This window comes from Aythya ferina (genome assembly GCF_964211825.1).
Source record: "Aythya ferina genome assembly, chromosome: 5".
NCBI lineage: Eukaryota > Metazoa > Chordata > Aves > Anseriformes > Anatidae > Aythya > Aythya ferina.
Window position 1 is genome coordinate 44,610,484 of NC_140301.1, and position 24,059 is coordinate 44,634,542.

The following is a 24,059-nucleotide window of genomic DNA, read 5'->3' on the forward strand; positions in this document are numbered from 1 at the left end:
AATCTACAGCTTTAAAATATCGTGGACCACCATTTGAAAATCTATTATAAAAGGCTACTTTTGAAATTTGCATTCTGACAAATATACAAATGTTTTTTGATTTTTTTCCCCCACCATATCAACACCATTATATATGTTTACATATATTGTATAAAATGATATACAAACAACTCTTCTAGACATAAAAAGTCAGGAATGCTTTTTACATGGATGGTTCTTGTCAATTCTAAAATCAGTGATAAGCTATTCCAGTAACACTTCTAATTTGTGTGATAGCAGTTCAATAGAGTAAGTGAAACAAGCAGAAAGTTTAAACTAGCAGCAAAGTCAGAGACATTTTTTAGATGCTTTGCTATATTACTGAGTAAGAACATAAAACACTAGCAGGGATTAAGTATTGAGCCTACCTCTGAGGCAGTTTTAACATCTTCAAGTAGCTGAGCTGATGTTATTTTGTTCTCCCTATACTGTTCAAAAAGGTAATTCTGTCTTGCTCTCTTGATGATCTACAAAGCAGAAATATGGAAATATTCTTGTGAAGCAGGATAATAGTTATAGAAAACGCAAATAAAATCTAATGTTATTAGATATAAAAAGCTTTTAAGGATCCACACAAATTTAACAAGATGCAAGAACCACAAGCAGTAATACAACTTAAACACACCATATATAGTTAATTAGCTAGCTCAACAGAATTAATTACGCATGTCAACAACAGACAGTGAAAAAGGCGAATAAACAAGTTATCTTCATAAAATGTTTACTCTTCATAATTTATAACAACACTCGTTTATGTATGAGTAGTTTGCTAGCAGAGGAGAGTCACAGAAATCAATGACTTTGTGTACAAAATACATCTCAGTAAGTATATTATTCATCTTGGCTTTCCAAATAGCAATTACACATGATTCTCTGACTTCCATGCACAAACTACAGTATTTTAGATTACAACTTAAACAGGCCTTACCTTATCATCAATATCTGTAATATTCATACAATAGAAAACATCATATTTAAAATAATCCCTGAGGATTCTTCTCAGGATATCAAATGAGATGTATGATCTAAAAACAACAGCAACAAAAATTAGTTTTAGTGTTTAGTGAATACGTCAAATGTGGTTCTATTCCATGCAAAAACTACTTCAATATCTGTCAACAATTTTATAGCAGTTTCAACTCTCCCTCATCCTCCAGTAAGTTTTCCCTCACACCATGACATACCATAATATGCTTCTAACCTTAAATCTTGATCATTGAGACTAACAAGACCATCGTCCAGTAATACACTTATCTAAATAAAGTACACTTTTCTCCTTAATCTTTGCTTACTTATACGTGCTGTTACTACTTATATCAAGTGCTGTTATTACTTTTATCAAAATAAGCAACTACATTACCTGGCATGTCCCATGTGAGAAGCATCATATACTGTTGGACCACAACAATACCATGTCACCTTTTTTCCATTCTGCGGCTGAAATATTTCCTTAATTGAAAGGGATGGTACAGTGAGTAAGAATTGAAGACATGCTTTCAGCCAAAAACACCACATTTGGAAAATCAGAACATGAAAAACATGGATTATATTTTTTTGTTTTTAAAAAAACAAACCTTATTCCACTCATAGTTTTACTGTAAGAAAAGATCATCGCTAGCACTTAAAAGAGAACATAAGCCACCACACCCTGTTATCTGCACTCTTATCTATCCAGATACTAGATTACTAAGATTTGGATTAGGTAGGCCATTGTTCAAGCTGCGTTCACAAGGGAAGATCAGGCTTTCTTTTGCATTGAAAAAGGCTATACAGTATTGCCATTTCATATATTCTTGGATATAACATACTGTGTGACATTATTATTCCTAATATTTCCTCTCTTCCCCCAAGAACCTTCAGCCAAGGCCACAGGAGGTTTTACCACTCTGTATTACAATAATATAATTTGCAAGATTTTTTTTACACAAGCGACTTTTTTTTTTTACACAAGCGACATTTAAACTATGATTTTTATTTTGTTCACACTGCTTATGCTTACGTGTTTTACAGTTGAACCACTGGCTATTTTGCATGATAACTTGCTATTGCATGTTACATATTAAGCAATACACACATGCATACACACTTGTATATTTATTGTGTATATTGTAGCACTTGCCTCACCAAACACACTTGACCGAGGCAGCATTTCTTTCACCTGCTTGTCAGAATCCCACAGAATAAACCCCAGAAACCTGTGTACTAATAAGGAAGACACTTAAGAAGCAAACATTTGATTAATCCTCTGTTTGCATTTTTAAGAAGATCCTCATTTTTCTTTCATTTAGTCACCTTATTGCGAGTCAGGCTGTTGTAGAGGCAGAGTCTAGAATGTTTTGTCCCTTCAGGGGGAGTCCAGGGGGGCTGCATACGCTTGCCTTTACCTAGAGAAAAAACAATTTAAATAGAACTGAAAATATAAACAGTTTTACAGTACAACATTTCCATCTTATCACATCATTAAGTTAGTTCAAAAGAAAAATATATATATAAATTATACAAAACAGCTCCAGTCTTAGTAATCCTAACTACTTTTGTTAGAGCTAAAGCCACTAAAAGATTTCAATCACTTATTTTCCACCCTCTGCCTTGACACACCTATTACCTTTGATTCGAGCAACAGTAAAGAAAAGGGTGTAAAAGTGAGAACGTGCAATCAGTCAAAGCATTAACAAGAGCTTTGAAACTTAATAAAACACTAATAAAGTGTTATAGCAGTCCTGGGCTTTCTGCAATGCTTCTGACATCTATACTGTGATGGCATATAGATATCATACAGAGAATTTGCAAAAAAAAATCTCCAGAGACCAGACTTAATCTCTAGAGCCAATATTGACAGAGTTTGTGTACTTAGCGTGAGAGGGAGAGAAGACCAAAAGGTTTAGAAAGAGCCTCAGCTTTTAATCATAGGTGGTTGCTATGTACACAAGGCATTTCTGAGCGCTCTCATTTACCACAAATATGTTCCAATTCATCGGCAGGTTAAATTTTGCCATTAAGGAGAACAGATAAAAATCTGGGTAATCAGTGATAATATTCAAAAGAGATGGGAAGAACTGTAATTGCTGTTCTTTGGGGAATTTCAACATTTTGAAAACTGCCTTTTAACTAAATAGGAACAGAAGTTTGATACTTTTTAACTTAGTAGAAATTCTTAAACAATGTTACACATACACAAATAGTGTAACACAAATTACAAAGCAAAAGTAAAGTGTTGTCAAAACAGAAAGTTTATATTTCATCGCTACATTTAAAAGTATTCTTTGCAACTTTTTCATTTTTTCCTTTGGCTTTTTTCTGCGTGAACATCACTGTGATAACTGTGTTCAGAAAAAATCCGATTTCAACAAATCAGTGTCCACAGAACTAAAAGGGTTTATTTTAATTCATCACAACCATCATTTTAGATGGCAGGACAGTAAGCCAAAGCACCACACTTCAAAACACTGAAGACTCACTCAACATGAAACACACTGTATGTGGGTGGGTGTTGGACACTTTTCAGTTTATTTTTGGGAAGGTGGCATATCCCTTTTGTGCTGCTGCTCTCAGTTCTTCTACTCTGCTGCACGAACAGTTTGGGAACATGCAGGCTTATTCTTCCATTTGTTTTCTTTTCAATTTTTAACACAATTGTTAAACGTGTTTTCAAAGAAAGTATGGGCATGTCATCTGTCAAAGAGTTGCAGTTTGGTATGCACAGGGCTGCTTGCAGCTGTAATGATGTTAAACTAATCCTCACATTAACCTGGAATGGAAGCAAAACAGGAAATTCAAAGATACACCAAAGGTACTAGGCTAATACATATAGTACTGCCTTCAGGTATTCTCATGGTAGGCATTTTAACCGCAATTAAAATATTATACAAACTATTTGTTTTGACAACAAAATTTCCTTTCTGATCCTGTTTCAGGATGCTATTCATTAATTCTGTTTCCCTAATATCCTCATATTAAAATTTTGACAGAAAACCTACAAGTAACATACATTTCCATGGTATAAAAAAAAAATAAAAAAATAATAATAATCTCTTCCTCATCATCCTTTTTTGAGTAACTGCCTAAATAAGAAAAAAAAAAAAAAAAAGTAGAAAAGGAGTTCATTTAATCTGCATGCTACAGATCCACAGAAATGTGTGTTTATTCTAAATAGTTTATGGTATGTTACTGACCAGAACAGTTCAAGTGCAGTAGAAGTCTATCCATAAATCAGACCAAGGTATGGATTTGTTTACTCTTTGATTTACAAAGATTATTCTGGTATGCTTAATTGTGGCTAATGTTTCCCTCAGGGAAGGAAGCCTATGTGGGTTAGTCTAATAAAAGATAAGTCACTAAAGCTTTTTTTTCCTTACAACCGCACTGAACACAAGGAAAAAAACAAGCTCACAACAACAACAACAAAAGGATAACTGACCCCTAAAGGTCTCAGTTTGTGATTTAAGTGTCATACAGATATACAGATATGGATATATGCATGTTTTATATATCCACATGGATACCAAGGGCAAAGTAAAGGCATGCTGCTTAGTCTGCTCAAAGGCATCCCTGCCCGCAGTAGTCTTCCCATGGCTGAACTGAGGTTCATTTGCTCTAACCCACCTCTGGGGCTCTCAGATACATCCAAAAAAATACTGTTAATATATCCAAGGCTTTAGAAGCATGGTGGATCCATGCATTATTTCATCCTGAACATTGCAGAACACCATCTCAGGACTTTGGATAAATATGCACAGATCAGAAAATCAGAAAGCTAATGAGGCAGCTCTTCAGAAAGAGAGACTTAACACTGCAGATTTTGTGGACAGGAAAAACTGAAGCCTTTTCTCTGGTTGCCCCACCCTGATCCATGACAAACATTCTGCAGACAAACCATAGTTAGTGGTGTTAAATCTGCTACCAGAGCCAGCAATACAGATGAGATCCCTTCCCTGCTGGAAGAAAATCAATAGCCAGCACAAACACATGCAGGCACACACAAAATCTACTCTCAGCAGTCTGACTTTAACTGCTGGTCTGCTAGGAACTGAGAACGCATATGATGACACTGTGTAAGAAGATGGCATTGGAGAAATATTAGTCAACTGTCAGCCAAAATGACAAACACATTTACAGATATTGCAAGCACTATACAACAGCTCTGTGTTATTATTATTAATTATTTCATGACTCCCTGAGGATGGGTCTCACTATAAAGTAATGAAGCTAGGCTAGCTCACTGGAAATCATGGCAGGAGTGATGCAGCTCCCAAAAATGCCAGTACCCATGCTTACTCAATAACCTAGATCAACCGGTTAGTATTTCCTGAAATCATCAGCAATCCCTAAATTACCAAGGTTAAAAAAAAAAGAAACCCAAACATTCAAGTCTTAAGAACCCCCAAAAAATCAGTTTTAATAAAATAACCTTAAGAAGCAGCATGCAGTTTACTTTTTTATGAAATTGAACATTATACAAGAACTATGTAGTTACTCCCACGGGGGGGGGGGGGGGGGGGGGGGGGGGGGAGTGGATTGAGAAAATCCTGATATTTTAGGCAACAAAGCAAAACCCACATACCCAGTTACTATTCAGTAGCTAGCTTTTTAAAGAAAACACAAATAATCAAATTCTGTATATTGAAGAATTTTAAAATCAGATGTGGAAACAGAGCTGTAACATTCAAATAGTTCAGGATCCGAGTATTACACAGAAACAGTATGCAAGAAGAATTTAATAAGCTTGAATACAAGTGGATTGTCAAATTGTAAAGTGTGCAAGAGTATGAAAGGGAACTTTTAGGACTGCTCAGCAACAAAAATCAATACAATGTCAGCTAGTCTATAGCCTGGCCATCAATTTCATATTACTCACTTGTTTGAAGTTTACAAGGGTCATTTTTTTCACTGCTGCCATCATAGATTGCTTCTATGTGTCTGTACCACCGGACAACATGGAAATACTGGTCCACAGGTGGCCCCGAAAACTTTCTGAATACCTCCACATCTGCATGTGAAAATGTGAACCCCTGGATATAACTACGAGTGCTCAGGTACTCGTTCAAAGCCTTCACCCTGGCTTCCTCTTCACTAATGCTCAGAATAAAACTGTAGCTGGAAGCTGTAAAGACAGAGGCACAGGACATTTGGTCAGCATTAAAAGAAGGAGATTCCATGACCAAAATATATCCTTACATTATACATCACCCCCTCTAAATTAGCTCTGGCAACTGACAAGAAATTTGAGGAAAATATTTTTAATACAAGACACTGAACAACTAGATATTTCCTATTAATAGGATTATGTTCACACCATGGTAAGTTTTTGGAGAAGTCTTTACAAAAGTAGTAAGGACAAAAGCACAGGTCCTTTTCATGAAGGAATATTAGCTACTTGAAAATGGAGAAAAATCTCCATGCACAACAAATTTAACAAGTCTCTTTTCCATGCTGCTAAAACACTCATGCAGCAAATATTTACATATAATTAATATTATACGCTGCGGATAGGCTGTGGATACTTCTACTGAGCTGAGCACATCCTGAAGTCTTTACAGGACTGGTGCAAACGTGCGAGCTCCCAGCGCCACATCAAGTTACTCCCACTTGCTCCAACAACTGCGAACACTTACGCTGTTGCTGTATAACCCCACATTTCTCCTCGACCACCCTCTCTCCTCAGAGGCATGAGTAACACTCAGAGAATACAATGAAGGAAAGGAACAGGCAAGATATTAGAACATGCTTCTCCCTCATGGTATTTTAACGCCATGATTTCTTTGGTACACAGGCAATGCAGGGTTAATTACTCCTCTTCTTTGCAAATGCAGGAACGTCTTCCTATGGAGGAAGCAGCCGAAGGGTTCTGGTAGGGATGCTCACAGTAATAGCACGTCTTGTGCAAGTCAGTGGGTACAAGGCCTAACACTGGTGTTTCCCTACGGTGATTCAACATCTGTAACTCCGTTGATGTTCAAAGCAAAGTAAACATTAAACCAATGTCCTGCTTGGGTAGTCAGCCAAGAGAGTAATTTAAGACATAGTCAAGGACATAGTGCAATAATGTGAGAGAGTGGCAGTATCAGAACACCTGTCCCTGCTCCCAAAGCCCATAAGGAACCGCTGTTACAAGTGCTGCTTCTTGCATTGGTAAACACCTTTTTCTGCATACCAAAGGACTGGAGGTGCTCTTAGAAAGGGAAGGTTGAACAGGGACAGGGGAAGAGATGGTTATATAAATCATCGATATCATCACTTAGGACTTTATGAGCAGCCCATTTCCCATATGGAAATCAATTGAAACATCCTAGTAAAAATTAAACAGCTGCTCTCAAGGAGAACAGGAACTCAGATAAGAGGGAAATGGCAGCTAGATAGCAAGTACATTTGTGTTTGACTCTTGAGCATTACTAAGTTAAGTGGCATATCACTTTAGAGGTAAGCAGAACTAATAAATGAACAGTGATAGAAAAAAAATAAAATCAAAAGGTCACAAAAGATATTTAAGATTCATACACTAATGCCAAAACAGATTTATGTAAGTTCTCGATCCTTCTTAAGGGCTATCCATGCAATTGTTCATTAAAAATAAGGAATAAAGAGTAAATAATGGTTCACGGCTAGACCTTACGGGCTAGTCTTACCCAGCTGAACAGGATTCAGCTTTGGCTCACATCGTTAATTTTACTATAAACTGTTCAGTTTCCTAAATATTTACTGATGTTTATCATCACAGGACTTCACATGTTTATACACATAAAATAGTTTGAAATTGTTATGTTCATTAACTACAGAAACCTAAGACATACGTGAATTTTGCATCCATGAATCATGAGGGAAAAGCCCCCACCTCCCACCCCCAAATACTGAAGGAATAATCCATGCAGAAATGAAACTGTATCTCAAAGAAAAGATCTTTAAAGATCGGTTGCAAGGAAAGCAACCCTCCACTGGCAAAGTATTATTAGGGTTATTATGACCATTAATCATACTCCAGGCTGCTAATGGGAAGCAACTCAGTGTATCTGAAACAATGTAAGTGCTTTCCAACCACATCTATAAACCGATCTAAAAGAGAAGTTGTACAAACTAACACACAAATAAAAGAAATATGACAGAACCTATACATGCTACATTTAGTGAGGAGAGGTAGCAAACACTGCCTGTGATCGCTGGTACCAGTTCAGCCCTGATAAGCAGAGCAGACAAAATTACTTTGAACACTCTTGGCATATGCATTAATACCTGAAATTATACAGTTTGACGTAATGTCTCGGTGTAAGAGCAGCAGACTTTAAAGTGCAACACATCAAAGAAACCAGTTAGCCCAGGGGACCTCATAGGAGGATGTCTTTTTGTTGAGACGGATCACTGACTCAAACTCATCCCGAACTCCCCGCCTGTGATTACACACCGGGCAAGAGCCACGCAGCACGAGCACACCTGGGCAGATGTTGGAGGGTTTCTCAAGGTGCTGCAGCAGCTGGGCCACAACAGTCTCGAGCTCCCAGCAAGCTTTCTGCACAAATATGAGTTCCCCACGCTGGTTTCACAGGCTCCACTGAGCTCCAAACTTTCTTTTCTAAACTGATGGCTGTTTCTCAAACCATGACAACTAGCATACAGCTAGCAGGGTTGTACTCAGCTACGCTCCAGTCAGACTGAGAAATACAAGCACATATGCTGTGTTGGAAAAAGTGCTGAGTGATCAGTGCCAATGCGAGCATCCCATTTCAATATATAGAGAACAAAATCATTCCCACTGCTGGCATTCATGTGAGTAGCTCCGACTTGGATTGCACTAACAGAACAAAAACCCTTCTTCTGAACCACAGGGCATTCTCCTGGGAAGAAAGAATGAATACAGCAGCACTGTATTTGGAAGGCAACAAACCACAGGGAGGTAGTGTCACTTCTTTATGTGAAAGAACTCAGTCAAAATTATCTTTACATAGAAGTCTGTTCCAGCTTCATTGATATCACTACTAAAAACAGGAGTAGAAAATCCACAGCTTTTTTTCCTGTGATTTACATCCTGCACGCTCAATTCCTGCCCATGAGTCTCACAGTACCTTTAATTCGTAACACACTCCCACTGAAGAAATTTCCTAGTGTCTCTTAAGTGCTTCATCCCCTCTCCCCATACACTTCAGTATCTCCAGCCTCTCTTATATCTCCAACCCACCTTTGCTCAGTCTGGCAACCGCATTCAAAGAGGCATCCCACTGTTGAATTTAATACCAACTGATGGATTCAAAAGCTACTGAGGGAGAAGGGTTAGTGGACCATATAGGACCAAGTCTCCTAGCCCGCCCGCTTTAGGAAACTAGGCTAAAAATCAGCCTCTCTCTTGAATCATCCTTTTTTCTTTCCTCCTAAAACAAAAATTACAGTTGCTGCTACTCAACAGCATTAGGAAGTGTCTTCCTGACAGCAAAAAAAGCAGGAGTACCACAAAGCTGTTGCATAACGCTCGTTGTTAACTAACGTGAATGGAATGATCCAAAGACACCAAGACATCACTCAAGGGCAGCCCCATTCAGAAAACAAGCACCGAGCATGAGTCTTGTAGAGGGAGCAAAATAACCTTCAAAAATCCCAAGAATGAATATTACTAATGTGACACTCTCCCAGCATTAAAATGTTGTTTCCAAAAAATTCCACTGCAGACATTAATACAGTTCTCATACAGTAATTACCGGTGCACAGTTTGGACAATATAATTTGTCACACATTCTTCCTTCCATATACAGAATGCTTTGTTGACTGCTGGAGGACACTAGGAATTTGTCTGGAAGACTGCAGCAACACGCAGACTCAAAGGCATAAGATTGTTTCTGCATTTTATTTGTAAATAAAACAGCTTTCAAAGTTGACAATGCGAAACCTACACAGTATCAAATTTGATGGAAACTGTTCTCTTTTATTAACCTGAAAATGAAAAAGAAAACGTTCTTCCAAAGAGCTACGTTCCTTGAAGGAGTTGACAGCAGAGTAAATACAAAAAAGCCATAAAGCAGGCAGTAAACTAGATTAAATAAAAACAGGGAGTTACTTTGCTTCAGGGAAAAATTAGTCTCCCTGGGCATCCCTGAACCTGCTAACCTTGTCAGTCATACTTAGAAGTCAACTGAAATGCTCCAGGATTTCTGCAGACACATTCTCTAATGAAGACCCTTAAGCTTTTCTGAATATTTCTTTTCCAACCAGGCTTTCGCAAAACAAAACGATTAATAAGAGATAACTGTAACGTGTCAATATTACTGTGGTCTTAAACTGGGGAATAGGTTATGGCTCGAAACTAGAGAGAAAGAAGAGGACTTTTCAAGACTCACACAGTGGGATCAAGAGGCTTTTAGCAGAACTAGGATTTTTAAGATGGGAGTAGCCTGCCACAGAAGAGCTTCTCAGTCCTGTTCACTTCGGCCCCCCTCGTTCCACTTTCATTTCTCCCAAACTGAAACCAAATGCAATAGTTGCAATCCAATGGCTACTTGCCCATTAAGTTTAACTGAAACGTTTCTTAAAGTACTCCTGAAATGAGCCTTTGGTGTCCTCCCACTAACACCCCTTGAACAAAATACTGATGATACATCTGAGGAAGACAGTCCTTTGAAAAATACAAGTATTTTTGGACTCTCTTGCACAGGAACATTACCTGCGATAAGCACATAGAAAAAAGGGACAAAATCTTTGAATCTACAGATCCTTAACAGGAATGACAGAAATGTCTAAACCCTTACACACCATGATGGTATTTCACACTTGTACGACTGGTACGCCAAGTTCCCATTTGCTACAGTAGTGCCAAAAATTACAGGACTACCCCAGCCCTCCTTCCATATGGAAGGCAGCGCAACCCGTCATTAAAACACGGCCACAAAAAAAAAAAAAAAAAAAAAAAAAAATCTCTGGAAAAAGCCAAAGTTCAGAGCCGAGTTCAGGGGAGAACAGGCAGAGATAAGGAGAACAGTGGGTGAATAGTGCAGGTGCCGGGGAGCCCCAGTGCCGGCCGGCAGCAGGCGCCCCCCGCCTCAGGGAGCCCGCGCTGAGCGGCAGCCCCGCGTCCCCCTCCCCGCCGCCATTTCGCGCCCCGCCGCCCCCCGCCATTTTGCGCCCCAGAGCGACACCGCCCCAGGGCAAACGCCCCCCCCCCCCCCAGCCCGGCGCGTGACGTCACGGCGCCCACCTGACGCCCTGACAGCGGCCGGCCGTGACATCACCCCGCCGTCAGGGCGCCGTGACAGCCCCGGCGGGCGCTTCCCCGCGCCTCACCGGGCCCCGACGCCCCGGCCCCGCGCCTTACCCGGCTCAGCCGCGGCCGCTGCCATCCCGCCGCCTCCTCCTCCTTCTCTCGCTGCCGAGCTGATGCAACAGCGTGCCCGGAAGCGGCGCCCCGCCCCGCCCCGCCCGCTCTACGTTACTTCCGACCGCCTCCCCGCCGTCACCGCGGTAACGGCAGCCGCCGCCTCGCGCCGTGCCGTCGCCTCACCTCACCCGCCGCCATTTTAGCCCCTGAGGCAGCGCCTCAGCAACCACTGCCCCCGAGCCAGCCTCAGTTTTTTGCTTTTAAAGACTTTTTATTTCAGAAACAGAACGCTTCTTCGCATACCGCGTGCTCTCACCACAAACAAAACGCGATTACTTCATAAACAAAAATGCGGTTCTGTCAAAAACAACAGCAGGCGCTCTGGTCTCGCAGAGCACCCAGGTCCATACAGCACACGGAGGAAGGGTCCTTCTTCACAGCCTCGTGAAGGAAATGCAAACTGAAGCTTCTTGCTCCCAATTTGCCGTCCAGGGCTTGAGTTTCATACAGTACAACTCAAAAAGCACCTTAGTCAAAGTTGCAAACGGAGCTTGTGTCACGATTAAGCATCGACTTAATCGCTTCTGACTCCCTGGAGGATGGTGAGGGCATCACATCCACACTGCCACTTCTGTGAGCAGTTTTTGTCATCCTTAATTATAGGAAGTTTGTATATATGTATACAGGAGCATTTCTTAAGTTAATTGAAAATGTTAATCTGTAGCTACTATTTTACTTACAATGTTATTACTTGTTAAAGTGTTCATTACATTATCGTAAGCCTTGGTATCTAGATACCTTAACTCATCCAGTAACTTTATAATAGATTGTTTCTCTCCCAGTGTGTTTCTCCAGATGAGAAGCATCTGGTAAGATTGTTCTTCTGTGTCATTAGGCCAGTCATAAATAATTTTATCAATATCATTTTCTTTCAGGTGAGTTCTCATAAGACGCCTCCATTTTTTCACTGGTACTTCTTTTATGAAAGCCCAAAAGCAATCTCTCAGTTCTGGGGAGAGAAAAAAAAAAAAAAGAAAACACTTAGTTTAGGTTCTAAAATACAGATTTTTTTTTTCCACAGTTAATATACACATTTTCCAATTACTTTTTAGCAAACACATGTGCAGACCAAACAGTAGCAGCAAGGCTAGGTTTGGGACTTAAGAAGCAGAAGGACAAATAGGTTCCCTATTTATCTTAAGAAGCTAAAGATACCACTCTACATATCTCAGAAGTAGTCTCTTCAGATGAAACACCATTCAGTAAGGGTGGTTTTGGGGACTGCATATTTCTGCTTACTCTTAATAAGGCTACTCAACAGTAGCCTTTAACCACCTCACTCAGCTAACAGTACAGTTTTGCCACAGCAAGACCAGCATTAGCAAAGCCCATCACTTGGCCATTTCAGCACATCAACATATTAGTTACTAGTACGCATGCGTGGCTTTGATGCAGTCTTTCATTTAGCAGAGATTTGACAGAAAGACTTCCTGTTCTGACCTACACCTCAGTCATTAAGGCAGTATCCCACTGCTGCACCACAGACTTGTTTAAAACATGCAAACAAATTCTGTACCCTGCTTATTCTTAAAAGCATGACTGCATTACACTGCCAGAAAAGACATATTTTAAAGTAGATCAATCCATCATCACAGTGATTGAAACTTTTCTTAAATGCAGTAATAATCGTGTTACAGTGTATTTTACAATTAACTGAAAGCCTTATATCTTTAAGCAATAGTCGCAAATCACTCTATTGCTTATATAGACTAAAGTCAACAAGAAAAAAAAATCAAAGTACTGACCATTTATAGGATGCTTACCTTTTTGAGAGAGATCTTTAACAGTTATTTGATATTTTTGTTCTCGTACCTGTAATACAAAGTTGGACCATTACTTCTAGCATGCCAGAACACTTGATTCACTTAAAAGTTATTCCTGAGCTATTTGATAGTTTACTTTCATAATACACATGCCAATAATGGGGCAGGTCAGATTGCACAGTACAGCTGAGAACAGCTGTGCTACTAACTTGTAAGTGAAGCAACAAAACAATGTATTTGGTGCTATTGCTAAAGAATGGCTTCTGGGTCAATACTGAACGGGAAGATGGGAGAGGCACAGCACATTAAATGATGGACTGAAGTCTGCTTTCCCAAGATATCACTCTCTGTGTGTGATATCTTGGGATATCTATAAAGATATCTATCATATCTTTAAGACAAAAGGTTCCTATTTCTTATTATCCCACCATCTATTACTCAGGGAATAGTTAAGAAATCAGCTCAAATTACACATATTAGAGAACATACTATGAGATTTTTTTCCCCCCAACTTACCATAGGATTTGCTGGCATCCTAGCACTCAATCCTTTAGATTGTGCATTCTGGTAAAAAGCAGGATTCGGCCCAGTTTTTGCAGATAATGAAGTGTCCGAAGTGATCTTCTTCCACCAATCTTGTATGGAACACCTCAAACTCTGCAGGATTGTGCCCCTCCCAGAAGGCGCAACACTGTTTTCCTCTGGTGATTGGCATGTTACATTCAAATTAACACTAGCTTGTTCCTGGTCCTCTGGACTCCTAACAGAGTTTTCACCATCTGGGTTATCTGCATTATTTTCAGTTGTCACTTCTGATAAAAATAGGCTTTCAGCACTACCCTCAGATGCCTGTAAAGAAAAAGAAAATTATTTAGGAGATATTTCATAGGTAGGTCTTCAAGAACAGTTTAGGAAACAGAATACTTGAAATCACCAGATGTCAAAGAAGTAATAGAGCTGCTGATTTGTCAAGGTGAAAAACATGTAGAAGCCACAACTTTCAAATGGTTTCAAAGCCTAAACCTTCATCTTGCTGGCTGTTCTGCTCCCACCAGGCTATGTGGTAAGGCTCACAGGCTACCCCCACAACAAACAATTTTTTTCCTCAAGGTTTCCACTGGCATGCATTAGTGCTTGCAACATCTCTGGGTCTGGAAGTACATACTACTGCTAAGGCAGGAAGGAATTAAGTTGCTGTGGTGCACCCAAGCCAAGCTGACCTAGCAGCCTGCTAACAGTGACCTCAAGCCCGTTGTTGTGTGAAGGCTAATGCTCTCAGAGCTTTTGCTGAGCTGATAGAGTGGTATCAGTTCCATGTAAAAGTATGAACTTGTGTTTGTTTGTTGTTTTTTGCTTAATTACTTTTCCTCAAATTCACACAATCAACTTTGTTCAAAGTGAGTATCGGAGTACACTACGTAGCTTTAGGGAGGGAAGCATCATTTCCAGTATATCAATACGTTAAATAAGCCTATGCCATGAAGTTCACCTCAGGCTGATGGTGACCCACAAAGAACAGTGCAAGGATGAAGCAAACCAGGATATATCTAGAACATCAGTTTATGTTGAAAGTGGAAAGTTTTAGGCAGCTTTTTTTTAATTATTATTTATTTTAGAAGTAGAAAGTAAGGGCAAGTATTGACTGTTTCTCCAGCGTGACTTGAATTTAAGGTGCAGTTCCTGCATAAGCCCATGTGATTTCTGTTTGCACAAGGTCAATGACCCATATGTGACATCACCATGTCACCAGCATGGGTAGGCAGGGATATGACACTACCCCACTCAGCACACAGTTGTACACCATTCTCCTTGAATTCACTTTGAGGGTGCAAACTGGTTAAACAAGCTGCTTCGATTTGTACAGGACAGTTCTTAAATAGGTAACCTAGTGACTGAAGGTTTACAGCATGGCTAATGTAACTGATCAACTTTGGAAGGAAATAACATAGGAGCAATATATATATTTTACAGCAGTGTGGAAATAACATAGGAGCAATATATATATTTTACAGCAGTGTAAGTTCACTGGTACTTCTTTGGAAGGACAGTATGCTGGTGCCAAAGTAACTGGTCTCAGGAACATATCAGAATGCAACTCTCCAAATAAACTGTTACAGTAGCACAAGTACACAGGTATTACAACTTAAGTTCATGATAGTAGTATTTTGTGATAGTATTATTATTTCAGAGCTAAATGTCACCGTGCACCATTTGTGATTATATTTTTCTACTACAGTTTATTCAAAATGTAGCGTCCACCTATTCCTATGCTACACAACTCTGACCAGGTTTTCTGTCATGTTCCTTCATCAGCTTCTATGAATATATGAAACACTGTGAATCTGGCCAGGATGTGGGAAGAGAGACAACCCAACAAAACCCAATGGGCGATTCAGATATTTGAGCCACTTATGGACCTTAAAAAGAGAGAAAAGTTTAAGGTAAAGTTTTTAACTGGTTTTTCAGCACCATTCCTTCGGTTTTCAAATATGTGAGTTAAAATACATTTAATTGCTTGAACTATTTTACTGGTAAATTAGACGAGCTCATGCACAGAGTACTACTTGCTTTGGGTGAGGAACAAGGAAAGTAGCAGGGGAAGGATGTGCTACATGTGTTATGAGAAGACTTTGGGTCCTTAAAGATCTCTTATCTTCAAAAGATATTTTAGAACTTGATGGTATGCATGATTAACTACACCAGTCAGAAGATCAAGCTCATTTCTGCCTTGCTGAGCAGTTAAGACTATAAATTCTAAATAGAAAAGCTAAATCAGGAGTACTTAACTAGTCTAGCTTCCTCTTGCTAAATACAAGACTAGCAATAATAGTTCAGTTGGAATGGGCCTACAAAGATCATGGAAGTCCAACTGCCTGACAGCTTCAGGGGTGGCCCAAAAAGCTGGAGCATATTAAGGGTGTTGTTGACCATGTGTAACTGTAAGATTCTGAAGTAGTCTTTGACCACAAGAGGCCAGGGTAAACCTAGCTTTAACAGTGAAACATGTGTCAGCCTTAGCATGGTAAACACTTTTCAGGATGTACTTCTGAACTAGTGTTCTCTGAGCCCCTTGACTTATGGGACACCCTGTGATAAAGACATTGGACTACAAGGTCCTGGTCTGTAGCTTGAGATATCAGTTTAAAGGCAGGACACTGTCACTTTGTCTGCTGGATCAAGAGAAGTAATCTTAAGGATTAGTATTGTAGCTTTCCTTGCATTTTGTATGAAGCATCACACAGGAAGTTGATAGCTGTCATTCCCTGGGGATTATAAGCCTGAAGCAGCAGAGAACTAGTTGAATCAAGGCACCACTTGGCCAAAGTTCGCAGTGAAAGCTGGTGCTTCATCTCAATTTTTCCACTTTCAAAACATTTTGGCCACAGGCTCTGTAATGTTTTCAATACAAGTACTAGAGAGGCCAATTCCACTGGATGCGTACAAATAAGTACTGCATGAGGCCCTATGTGAATCAGGGCTTGTTACATCTCAGGAACACACCCTACCAGACATCTACAGCAAGACAAGAATTAAAAGCTGTAACAGCTTAGCTGCACAAAGCTTTCAGATAAAACAGTGTATCCATTATATACTTACCAGGCTTTTTTCTACTTTGTCAGGTGAAGTGGCTGAAAAATAAGATTAACATTAGGAGACTTACTAGGAACTGCTGCAAATTAAATTTCATACAAGACTTACACATAGAACTTCTTTACACAAATTGAAAGGTCTGCTACAAGCCATTTAGTTCCTTGAAATGTCCAAATGTCCCCTAGCTTCCACCTACAGTGGAAACACTGTGCCGTCACACAGTGAAACTGTGAAATATAGACATGAAGATACAGTTTGGATTTTAAGCCCCTCTTTCAAAAGAAAGGATTCCCAATTCCTGCACCTCCCCAGCCTATGCTTCTTAGCATTCTCATGGGCTATTGCAATACAAAATGAGGCAGAAAATTTGACTGCAATACATGCAGTAAGTCATGATTTGAACAAAGTTTACCTTTGAAATTCAGAAGTGCTTCCAATATCATCTAACTAAATTGGTTGCAAAAATAGTCTAGTATGCAGTAATGGAAAAAAAGTATTTCTCAGCAGAAGATATCCATCCCCACTAAAAAAAACACACAACTATGTGCATTCATATAGGGCTAACCAACCTAACATTCACATTAAGAGACTGAAATGATGCAAGGGCAGTGATATATTGAAAAAAATACTCTACAGCCAAATACAATGAGTGAAAAATTATCTAATTAGTTGATACTTCTTGTCTCACACATCTAAGCTCATGCACAGGGTTTTCCTCACTCTTTGCCAATACAATGCAATTAGGTGTGTGGAGGTTCATTTTAAAGGACCCTATGCTAGTCTTTAAGGCCAGAGTTGTTCAGTTAAAGCTTATTCATTTTATTTACTGAACAAAACTGGTCTCCATCTTACTAGAGTTACTTAACTGAATCACAGGCTAAACAAGTGGGAGCTTATCTATTAAACAGATCCTCTATGAAGTAACACCGAAACAATAGTCTTAGTGCATGCTCTGCCTAGTTCTGGAAAGTTTATGAGTAGTAATCAAGAAAAGTTACCTTTATCACGTCTCAGCTTTTTAAATATAAACACCACCACCACCAAAACAGGAACCACTGAAATAATTGCAAAAATCCAAATAAGAGAAGTGTTCCCTGCAAAGGAAAAGGAATAAAATCAGTGCCTGAAATACTGAAGCAGTCCCCACATGACATCCTGAAGTACAATTCTTCCCTGCCACACTATAGAACAACCTAAACTCCACACTAGTATAAGGACCCAGCTAGCCTGTCCTAGAAAAGGCACTGGGACTACCAACTGACCTGATTCCAAGTACTGGTTTGCATTGCACATTGTTATCCCAGTAGCAGTGGGGGATTCTGTACAGAGCTGCAAAGCAAACTCTACAAGGCTTTCAAGAGTAATATTTAAGTGGAAAACGTATGCGAAGGATAGCAGGTTGATGTGCTATAGTGTTGGTAGGGCCTATTCCTTCCTTCTCTAGTCAGCAGAAGAGGGAAGTCACACTACACACAGCTTCTCAGACATGCTAAACAACAATGAGATGCTTGTGCTGGTCCTAACTTAACAGTGAGGATGTTGCAACTCTGAAAACTCTGGCAATACATATAGCTTTTCACCAAGGTAAGTGCTCTTTTGCCTGAGGTGAAGTTTAAGATGGTTTTGTCTTCCCCAACCCCTTTGAGAACTTCTGTGTTGGTCTGGGAATTACTTAATACAGAATGTCCTAAGTATGGTACAGAAGAAGTTCAAACCACTGTTTTTACAGACTGTTTCTGTGTTATTAGCCAGAATTCACACACCCAACAGACCAAGCCATGTGGTATTTATGTTCCAGACCTTGATCAGGTAAGCCACATCCTAGGTCCATCGTAGCATTGCAATTCTGCATGATTTCCTTCCCTTCTGGACACCTGAAGTGGATGGCAAAACAGTTGTATCAACATTTCTAGAGTGATATACTAAACCTGTTCATGTTCAGGCAGAGCTTAGAGACACGAACATGCATGAACAGATTTGTTAGAAATGCACCTTTTAAATAACCCAATACCTCATAAGATTAAGTAGAAGCAAAACAGCTTATATATGTTAGCCTTTAAGTGGAGCAAAAAAAAAAAAAAAAAGCAAACAACCAAACACCAACAACACATGCAGTGGATGCATTATTTGTGCATAATGAGTTTTCCTCAACAAGTGGTTCTACCTCCTGAAGTTCTGCAGTGGTTGCTACAATGCTTATTCAATTGTGCATGTGGGGAAATGCTAATCTGAAGACACAACGCATGTAAGCACACAGGCATAAGCAACAAGCACAGTGGAACCAAAGGTCTATATCATCTGGATCTCAGCCTCATGTATTTTGACATTTAGAATTTAAATACATGAATAATGCTATTTGGCTTTGAGGGAATTATACAGTTGAAGTGATGTGGTAGGTATTAACACACATTGGGCCACAGTTCTTAAGTTCACTAGAATGAAAGGAGTTGCTTATGTTCATTATTGAACTTACGTTTTACTGCATCTTTGACATATTTCACAGCCCTCAGCAGGGCAGAAATATCCTTGTTTGCATTGGCATTCAGTGTCATGCGTGGGAGTACAGGCTCTCAAGGTTATTTGATCTAAAAGTAAGAGTTAAAAAATTAGTATAAAAGTTATAGCTCTATACAACTGTGCTTAAGTTATACCCTGGCCATAAAGGCAACATTTTTCCCCCAACTTTGTTATTCTCAATAACCAGAATTGCAAAAAAAGAGCATCAGGCTTTCTGCATTAAATTCAGGGCACAAGGGTTAAGGTTTCAATGAAACTGTGGTACCATCTCTGCACTGTCTGCACAGCAAGCATTCATCCAAGCCATTTGCATGAGCAGTATAGTCTTCCCCTTTGGTGCAAGAGACACAGCTTCCTTTTGAGTGTGGAGTAGTGCAGTGCTGAGAAACATAGGTACCTGTGGAAGAGAAGAACCAGCAGCAGCACTCTCAAGGTATTCTGTAGCATACAAGTTACCACAAGATGTTACAAAAATAAAACCATTTTGGTCAAAGTCCAACCCTTCCTTGCAAGGAAGCAGTATGTCACACGGGAACTTGTGTGACGCAGCACACCCAGGAGGCACACCTGAGCTTGCTGCTCAGACAAGGGGCAGTGGCAAAGAAGGCAGCCAGGCAGGCCTGCACTGGGACACACCAGGGAGCACACAGGATTCACTGCAGCAGCTCAGTGTCACTTCTTCAGCCAGCACCACCTCACTGGAAGGGGTGTATGGCAGACATGGAGAGAATTGCTTATACAAAAAAAAAAAAAAAAAGAGTAACAAGCAGATCCCTTCTTCATCTGAAGGCTCTTCAAATACAACAGATAGCCTTGTGATACTATCCAAGGCCAGTGCACTTCTTGGCACAAAGAAGACTTCACTGCACACATTGAACAAGGCAGGTAGAACACAGCAAAGCAAAGTTCCACATACCAAACTCTCCCAGAGGAAATCAAAATTCCCCTGGGCTCACTGACCATCATGAGCCACAAAACACAAAAAGCAACCTGACTTTGAACTCTTCATCCCAAAGAGCAGGCAGAGGTTTTCTGAACAGCTGCCAAGATATCGCTCACAGTGTATTACGCAAAATGCTCTCACTTAAAATGGAGTCCAGCACCAAGAAGCCATCACAGCATTAACTGGGCTTACAATTCCACCAGCCAGAGTCTAACAACAACGAACCACCTCAGATGGGGAGCATGGAGACTGTCTGTCTAAAGTCTTACCTGCCGGGCACAAGACACAGCAGAGACCTTTGTGCCAGTATTCTTCCTCTCCACAGTCCTCTGCTTTGTTTCCAGACATTATCAACAGTGTAACCTACAGCAAAGACAGACAGGTGTTTAAGTGATTCAACCTGCCAGGACAGGATAGCAATCTTGGGGAGATGTTCCTGTAAAGGCTTGAAAACGTATTCAGGTGTTCATGGGAAGCCACAAAGGAAACCCAAACTAATTTCTGCTAAGTGCGCTGTTCACAGCAGTAATTACAATCACAAAGGATGAGTTAGAGCAGCACCACACGGTTCCAGAGCAGCAGCTGAAACGTTTCAGGAAATTATTGCCCAAGTCCCCCAGCTCCATTTTAACTTCTGTTCTTTTCACTAACTCACTACAAGCAAACTCCAGAGGCTGAGGTTTCTGCCTGGTGCGAGGGATTTGTTCCACTCACCCTCGGCCTATCTTAGAAGAGTCGAAGTCCGCCTTTGAGAAAAAAAAAATAAAACGGATACGCCCAAGGAATTTCCACACGTTTCTCACTGGCTCTAATCGTCCTCGGAAGACAAGTGAATGAGTCATCGGCAACAACCTTACCCTAACTACAGGCTCACCAGGAGGAGAAAAAAAAAAAAAAAAAAGAGAGAAACTTTTTCTTTCTTTTTGAAAGAAATCCTGTGCGACTATGGTAGCCCGAAGCGCCAAAGAGAGGCGGCCCCGGGCAGTGGTGGCACCCGGGCACAACGCGTTTGGGCCCGGGGACGGCAGCAGGAAGGCAGCAGCTCCACTTCTGCCCCGTAAGCAGCGGATTTAGAGCTCGCCCGCCCGCAGCTCCGAGCTTCCCACTTTCTCCTCGCGGGACACTCAAAGCCTGCCCGGTAACGGCGGGGTTCACAAAACCACCCTCTTGGTAAGCGGGACGGCGGCGCTCTTCAGACTGGCTGCTGCCCCCAGACCTTCCCCCGACGGAGAGCAGAGCCGCGACCCGGTGAGCGCCCCGGCCCCGTTCGCCTCCCCAGGCTTAGGAGCGCTTTGCGAACTACCCCGCACCCTCGGCGAGTATGAAGTAAAAGCGAGTTCCCAAAGTGATTGCTGGAAGCCAAGGCGGAAAACCGCACGGGGCAGGACGCCCGGCTCCCAGAGAAGGAAGATTCTCCCCTCCCCATACACCCCAAAAAGAAAGAGCTGGGGGCCAGGTCTCGCACTCACCAGCAGCAGCCCTACCGCCCTGCCTCCCATCGCGGCACCCAAGCGCTTCCTCCCTGCGCTGCCGCTGCTCGCCCGGAGCAGGAGGTGGTGCCACCGCCCCTTTATCCGCCCCGGGGCGTCCCGCCCCCGCTCTGCCCCGCTGCCTGCCACCCTTTTCCTTTGCCGAAGCGCTGATTTGCAAAGGCAAGACGGGCAGCCAGGTAGCACAGAAGGGAGTGGCCCCACTGCGAGTAAAGTGAGGAAAAGAGGATAGAAGTGAGGATAGAGCGGTAGTACATATTCTGGTGGCGTGCTTCATGCCGACAGCGAGCAAGAGGAAACTTTAGGAAACGGCTCGGCTCCACCCAAGAGCTCACGTCTGGCTTCTAAAGGGCTACTTGCTGACCACAAAAAGGAGGGCAGAAGGGGAATTTTTCAAAAAAAAACCCGCACAAACTGGCTGCATAACCGGGTTTTCTTATTCCTCCAAAGACTTCTAATTTTTTTCAACAGCAGGTATTGCTCTGAGAGAGATAGCAACAGCCATGAGTTTCTTCAAGAAAAGTTTTCATCCTCTGCATGCACATAACATGCACGTAGGAACATTCACCTCCAGATGTTGAAATTGGATTAAAATTAATAGCACAAGGATGCAGAGAATTTTCCTTTTAGGATTATTTTTAATCCCTTGTGGCAGTAAATACTTCTCTTCTGCTGATGCGTAATTAGTTTATATAGGTTAATAGTTTCTTTCATTGAACCGCTCCTCTCTTGGTAACATTTGGTTTATTTGACTGCAGTAACAAGTCCTAGTAAAATCCCTGTGGGCACACAGTTTTGTAAAATGGAAAGGATCCAAAGAATTTTAAACATTCACCTAGTGTTATGAATTCTGAGACAATTTAGCTTTATAAGATTTATTTATGGGGTCAATAAAAGGCAAGCAAACAGTGCTGGGTGCACGGGGAGTCTGGGCTCCTCCAACACACACACACATTACATCAGGTGGCTGGTTTTTATGCTCCTAGGCTAATACATATTCATTACTACTTCTAGAAAAGGCAAGGTTGTTATAATTAGTTCCTGGAATCTGAACCCTCCCACTGGCACGTGTATCAGTCTCCGGGGGTCCCTCTGGGGGTCTCTCATGCTGAAGGCTCGTAGTCTTCCTCCCAGGCTTTTTCCTTGACCTTCTCCTTTGTCCATCTTGGCCGGATGTCAGAGACTTGCATAGTGTCCCATGCAATAGTCACAATAGTTAGCAGTTATTCTGACCCCCCCCAGGGTATCAGAGGCTCAAGGTTTACCCTTCAAGCCCTCTATTGACACAAATTGCTGAAACATTCCTTACAATCCCTCATCTTCTTTTAATAGTCTCAATTCGTGTCTCTTCTTCAACTTTTGCCAGTAACAGCTGGATTTCATCAGTTTAAGCATCATTATTGACACATCACCTTTCTTCTCTACTGAAGTCATCACAAATTGGGTACTATTTATTATTTGGTGTATCAATAATGTAAAGCAAGGTATCATACAAGAAATAAATAATAACATCCTTACACCACATAAAAATAAAAATAACATCCTTTTAACCCATGGTCCACCAGGCAGCCATGAAAACAAATCCCAATCCATACCCTTCCAAGTTTGTACTGGGACATGGGCTAATTGTCTAATTTCCTTTGTTATCTGTTTAACCACCTTTCCATTATCATCAATTTGTAAACAACAATTAGAATCATTCAGCTTTCCACACACTCCCTTTTCTTCTGCTAGTAAATAGCCTAAAACCATTCTATGCTGAAAGATAGCATTCCTCATCTGGGTGGATTGATCAGCCAAAAGATCCAAAGCTGTCGCTGTTTGATTAGTTACAATTTTGAGGACAGCTTGCAACCTAATTATTTGATTCAAATTCTAAATAGGTTCTTGAATGAGGTAGATACTACCTCATTCAGGTTCCAGGTAGCTGGTCCATAATGCTGTGTGATTTTTTCAGGAGGCCATTAATTCTCTCCCCATTTTTTGGCACTACCCCCGGCTAAGGAAGCATCAGTAGATCATTTGACTCTATTCAGATCATCATATAATTTTATTCCAAATTGATTTCCTTGTATTTGTGACAAAAAAAAATGTACAAGGGTCTTATAACATGCTGATAACGTGCTGATGTTTTAATTGTTGCAGAGCAGTGCTTACCCCAAACCAAGGACGTTTCAGCTTCTCACTCTGTCCTGCCAATGGGCAGGCTGGGGGTGCAGCAAGAGCTGGGAGGGGACAGACCCAGGACAAGTGACCCAAACTAGCCAAAGGGGTATTCCATACCATCTGACATCATGCTAAACAATATATAGGGGTGGCTAGCTGGGGGAGGGGGGCTGGGACTGCTCGGGGTTAGGCTGGACATTGGT

At 41.0% G+C, this 24,059-nt stretch overlaps 2 protein-coding genes across 4 annotated transcripts in view; both read right to left on the reverse strand.

Annotated features, from left to right (window-relative positions):
• Nucleotides 1-11,419, reverse strand: part of CARS1 (cysteinyl-tRNA synthetase 1) — a 34,028-nt gene extending 22,609 nt beyond the window's left edge. Inside the window, exons 1-6 of one of the 3 annotated variants that reach the window (XM_084519714.1) lie at nucleotides 11,324-11,409; nucleotides 5,894-6,139; nucleotides 2,332-2,423; nucleotides 1,400-1,488; nucleotides 968-1,064; nucleotides 408-506 (exon numbers count right to left, since the gene is read on the reverse strand). In XM_084519714.1, the coding sequence (XP_084375840.1) occupies nucleotides 408-506; nucleotides 968-1,064; nucleotides 1,400-1,488; nucleotides 2,332-2,423; nucleotides 5,894-6,139; nucleotides 11,324-11,348 (648 nt within the window). In that variant the 5' untranslated portion in view covers nucleotides 11,349-11,409. Of the gene's footprint in view, nucleotides 1-407; nucleotides 507-967; nucleotides 1,065-1,399; nucleotides 1,489-2,331; nucleotides 2,424-5,893; nucleotides 6,140-11,206; nucleotides 11,226-11,323 lie in introns of those variants that run through there. The other 2 variants (XM_084519713.1, XM_084519715.1) reach the window with 2 other exon arrangements.
• Nucleotides 11,420-11,576: 157 nt separating this feature from the next.
• On the reverse strand, nucleotides 11,577-21,800 carry LOC311438265 (tumor necrosis factor receptor superfamily member 10B-like). The gene is made up of 10 exons (XM_084522447.1): nucleotides 21,670-21,800; nucleotides 20,470-20,563; nucleotides 19,523-19,654; nucleotides 19,214-19,325; nucleotides 18,541-18,614; nucleotides 17,739-17,834; nucleotides 16,747-16,778; nucleotides 13,666-13,998; nucleotides 13,150-13,198; nucleotides 11,577-12,335 (listed from the first exon to the last, which is right to left on the reverse strand). The coding sequence occupies exons 1-10, from the start codon at nucleotides 21,697-21,699 to the stop codon at nucleotides 12,040-12,042; spliced, it is 1,248 nt and encodes a 415-aa protein (XP_084378573.1). The 5' UTR covers nucleotides 21,700-21,800; the 3' UTR covers nucleotides 11,577-12,039.
• Nucleotides 21,801-24,059: the final 2,259 nt, after the last annotated feature.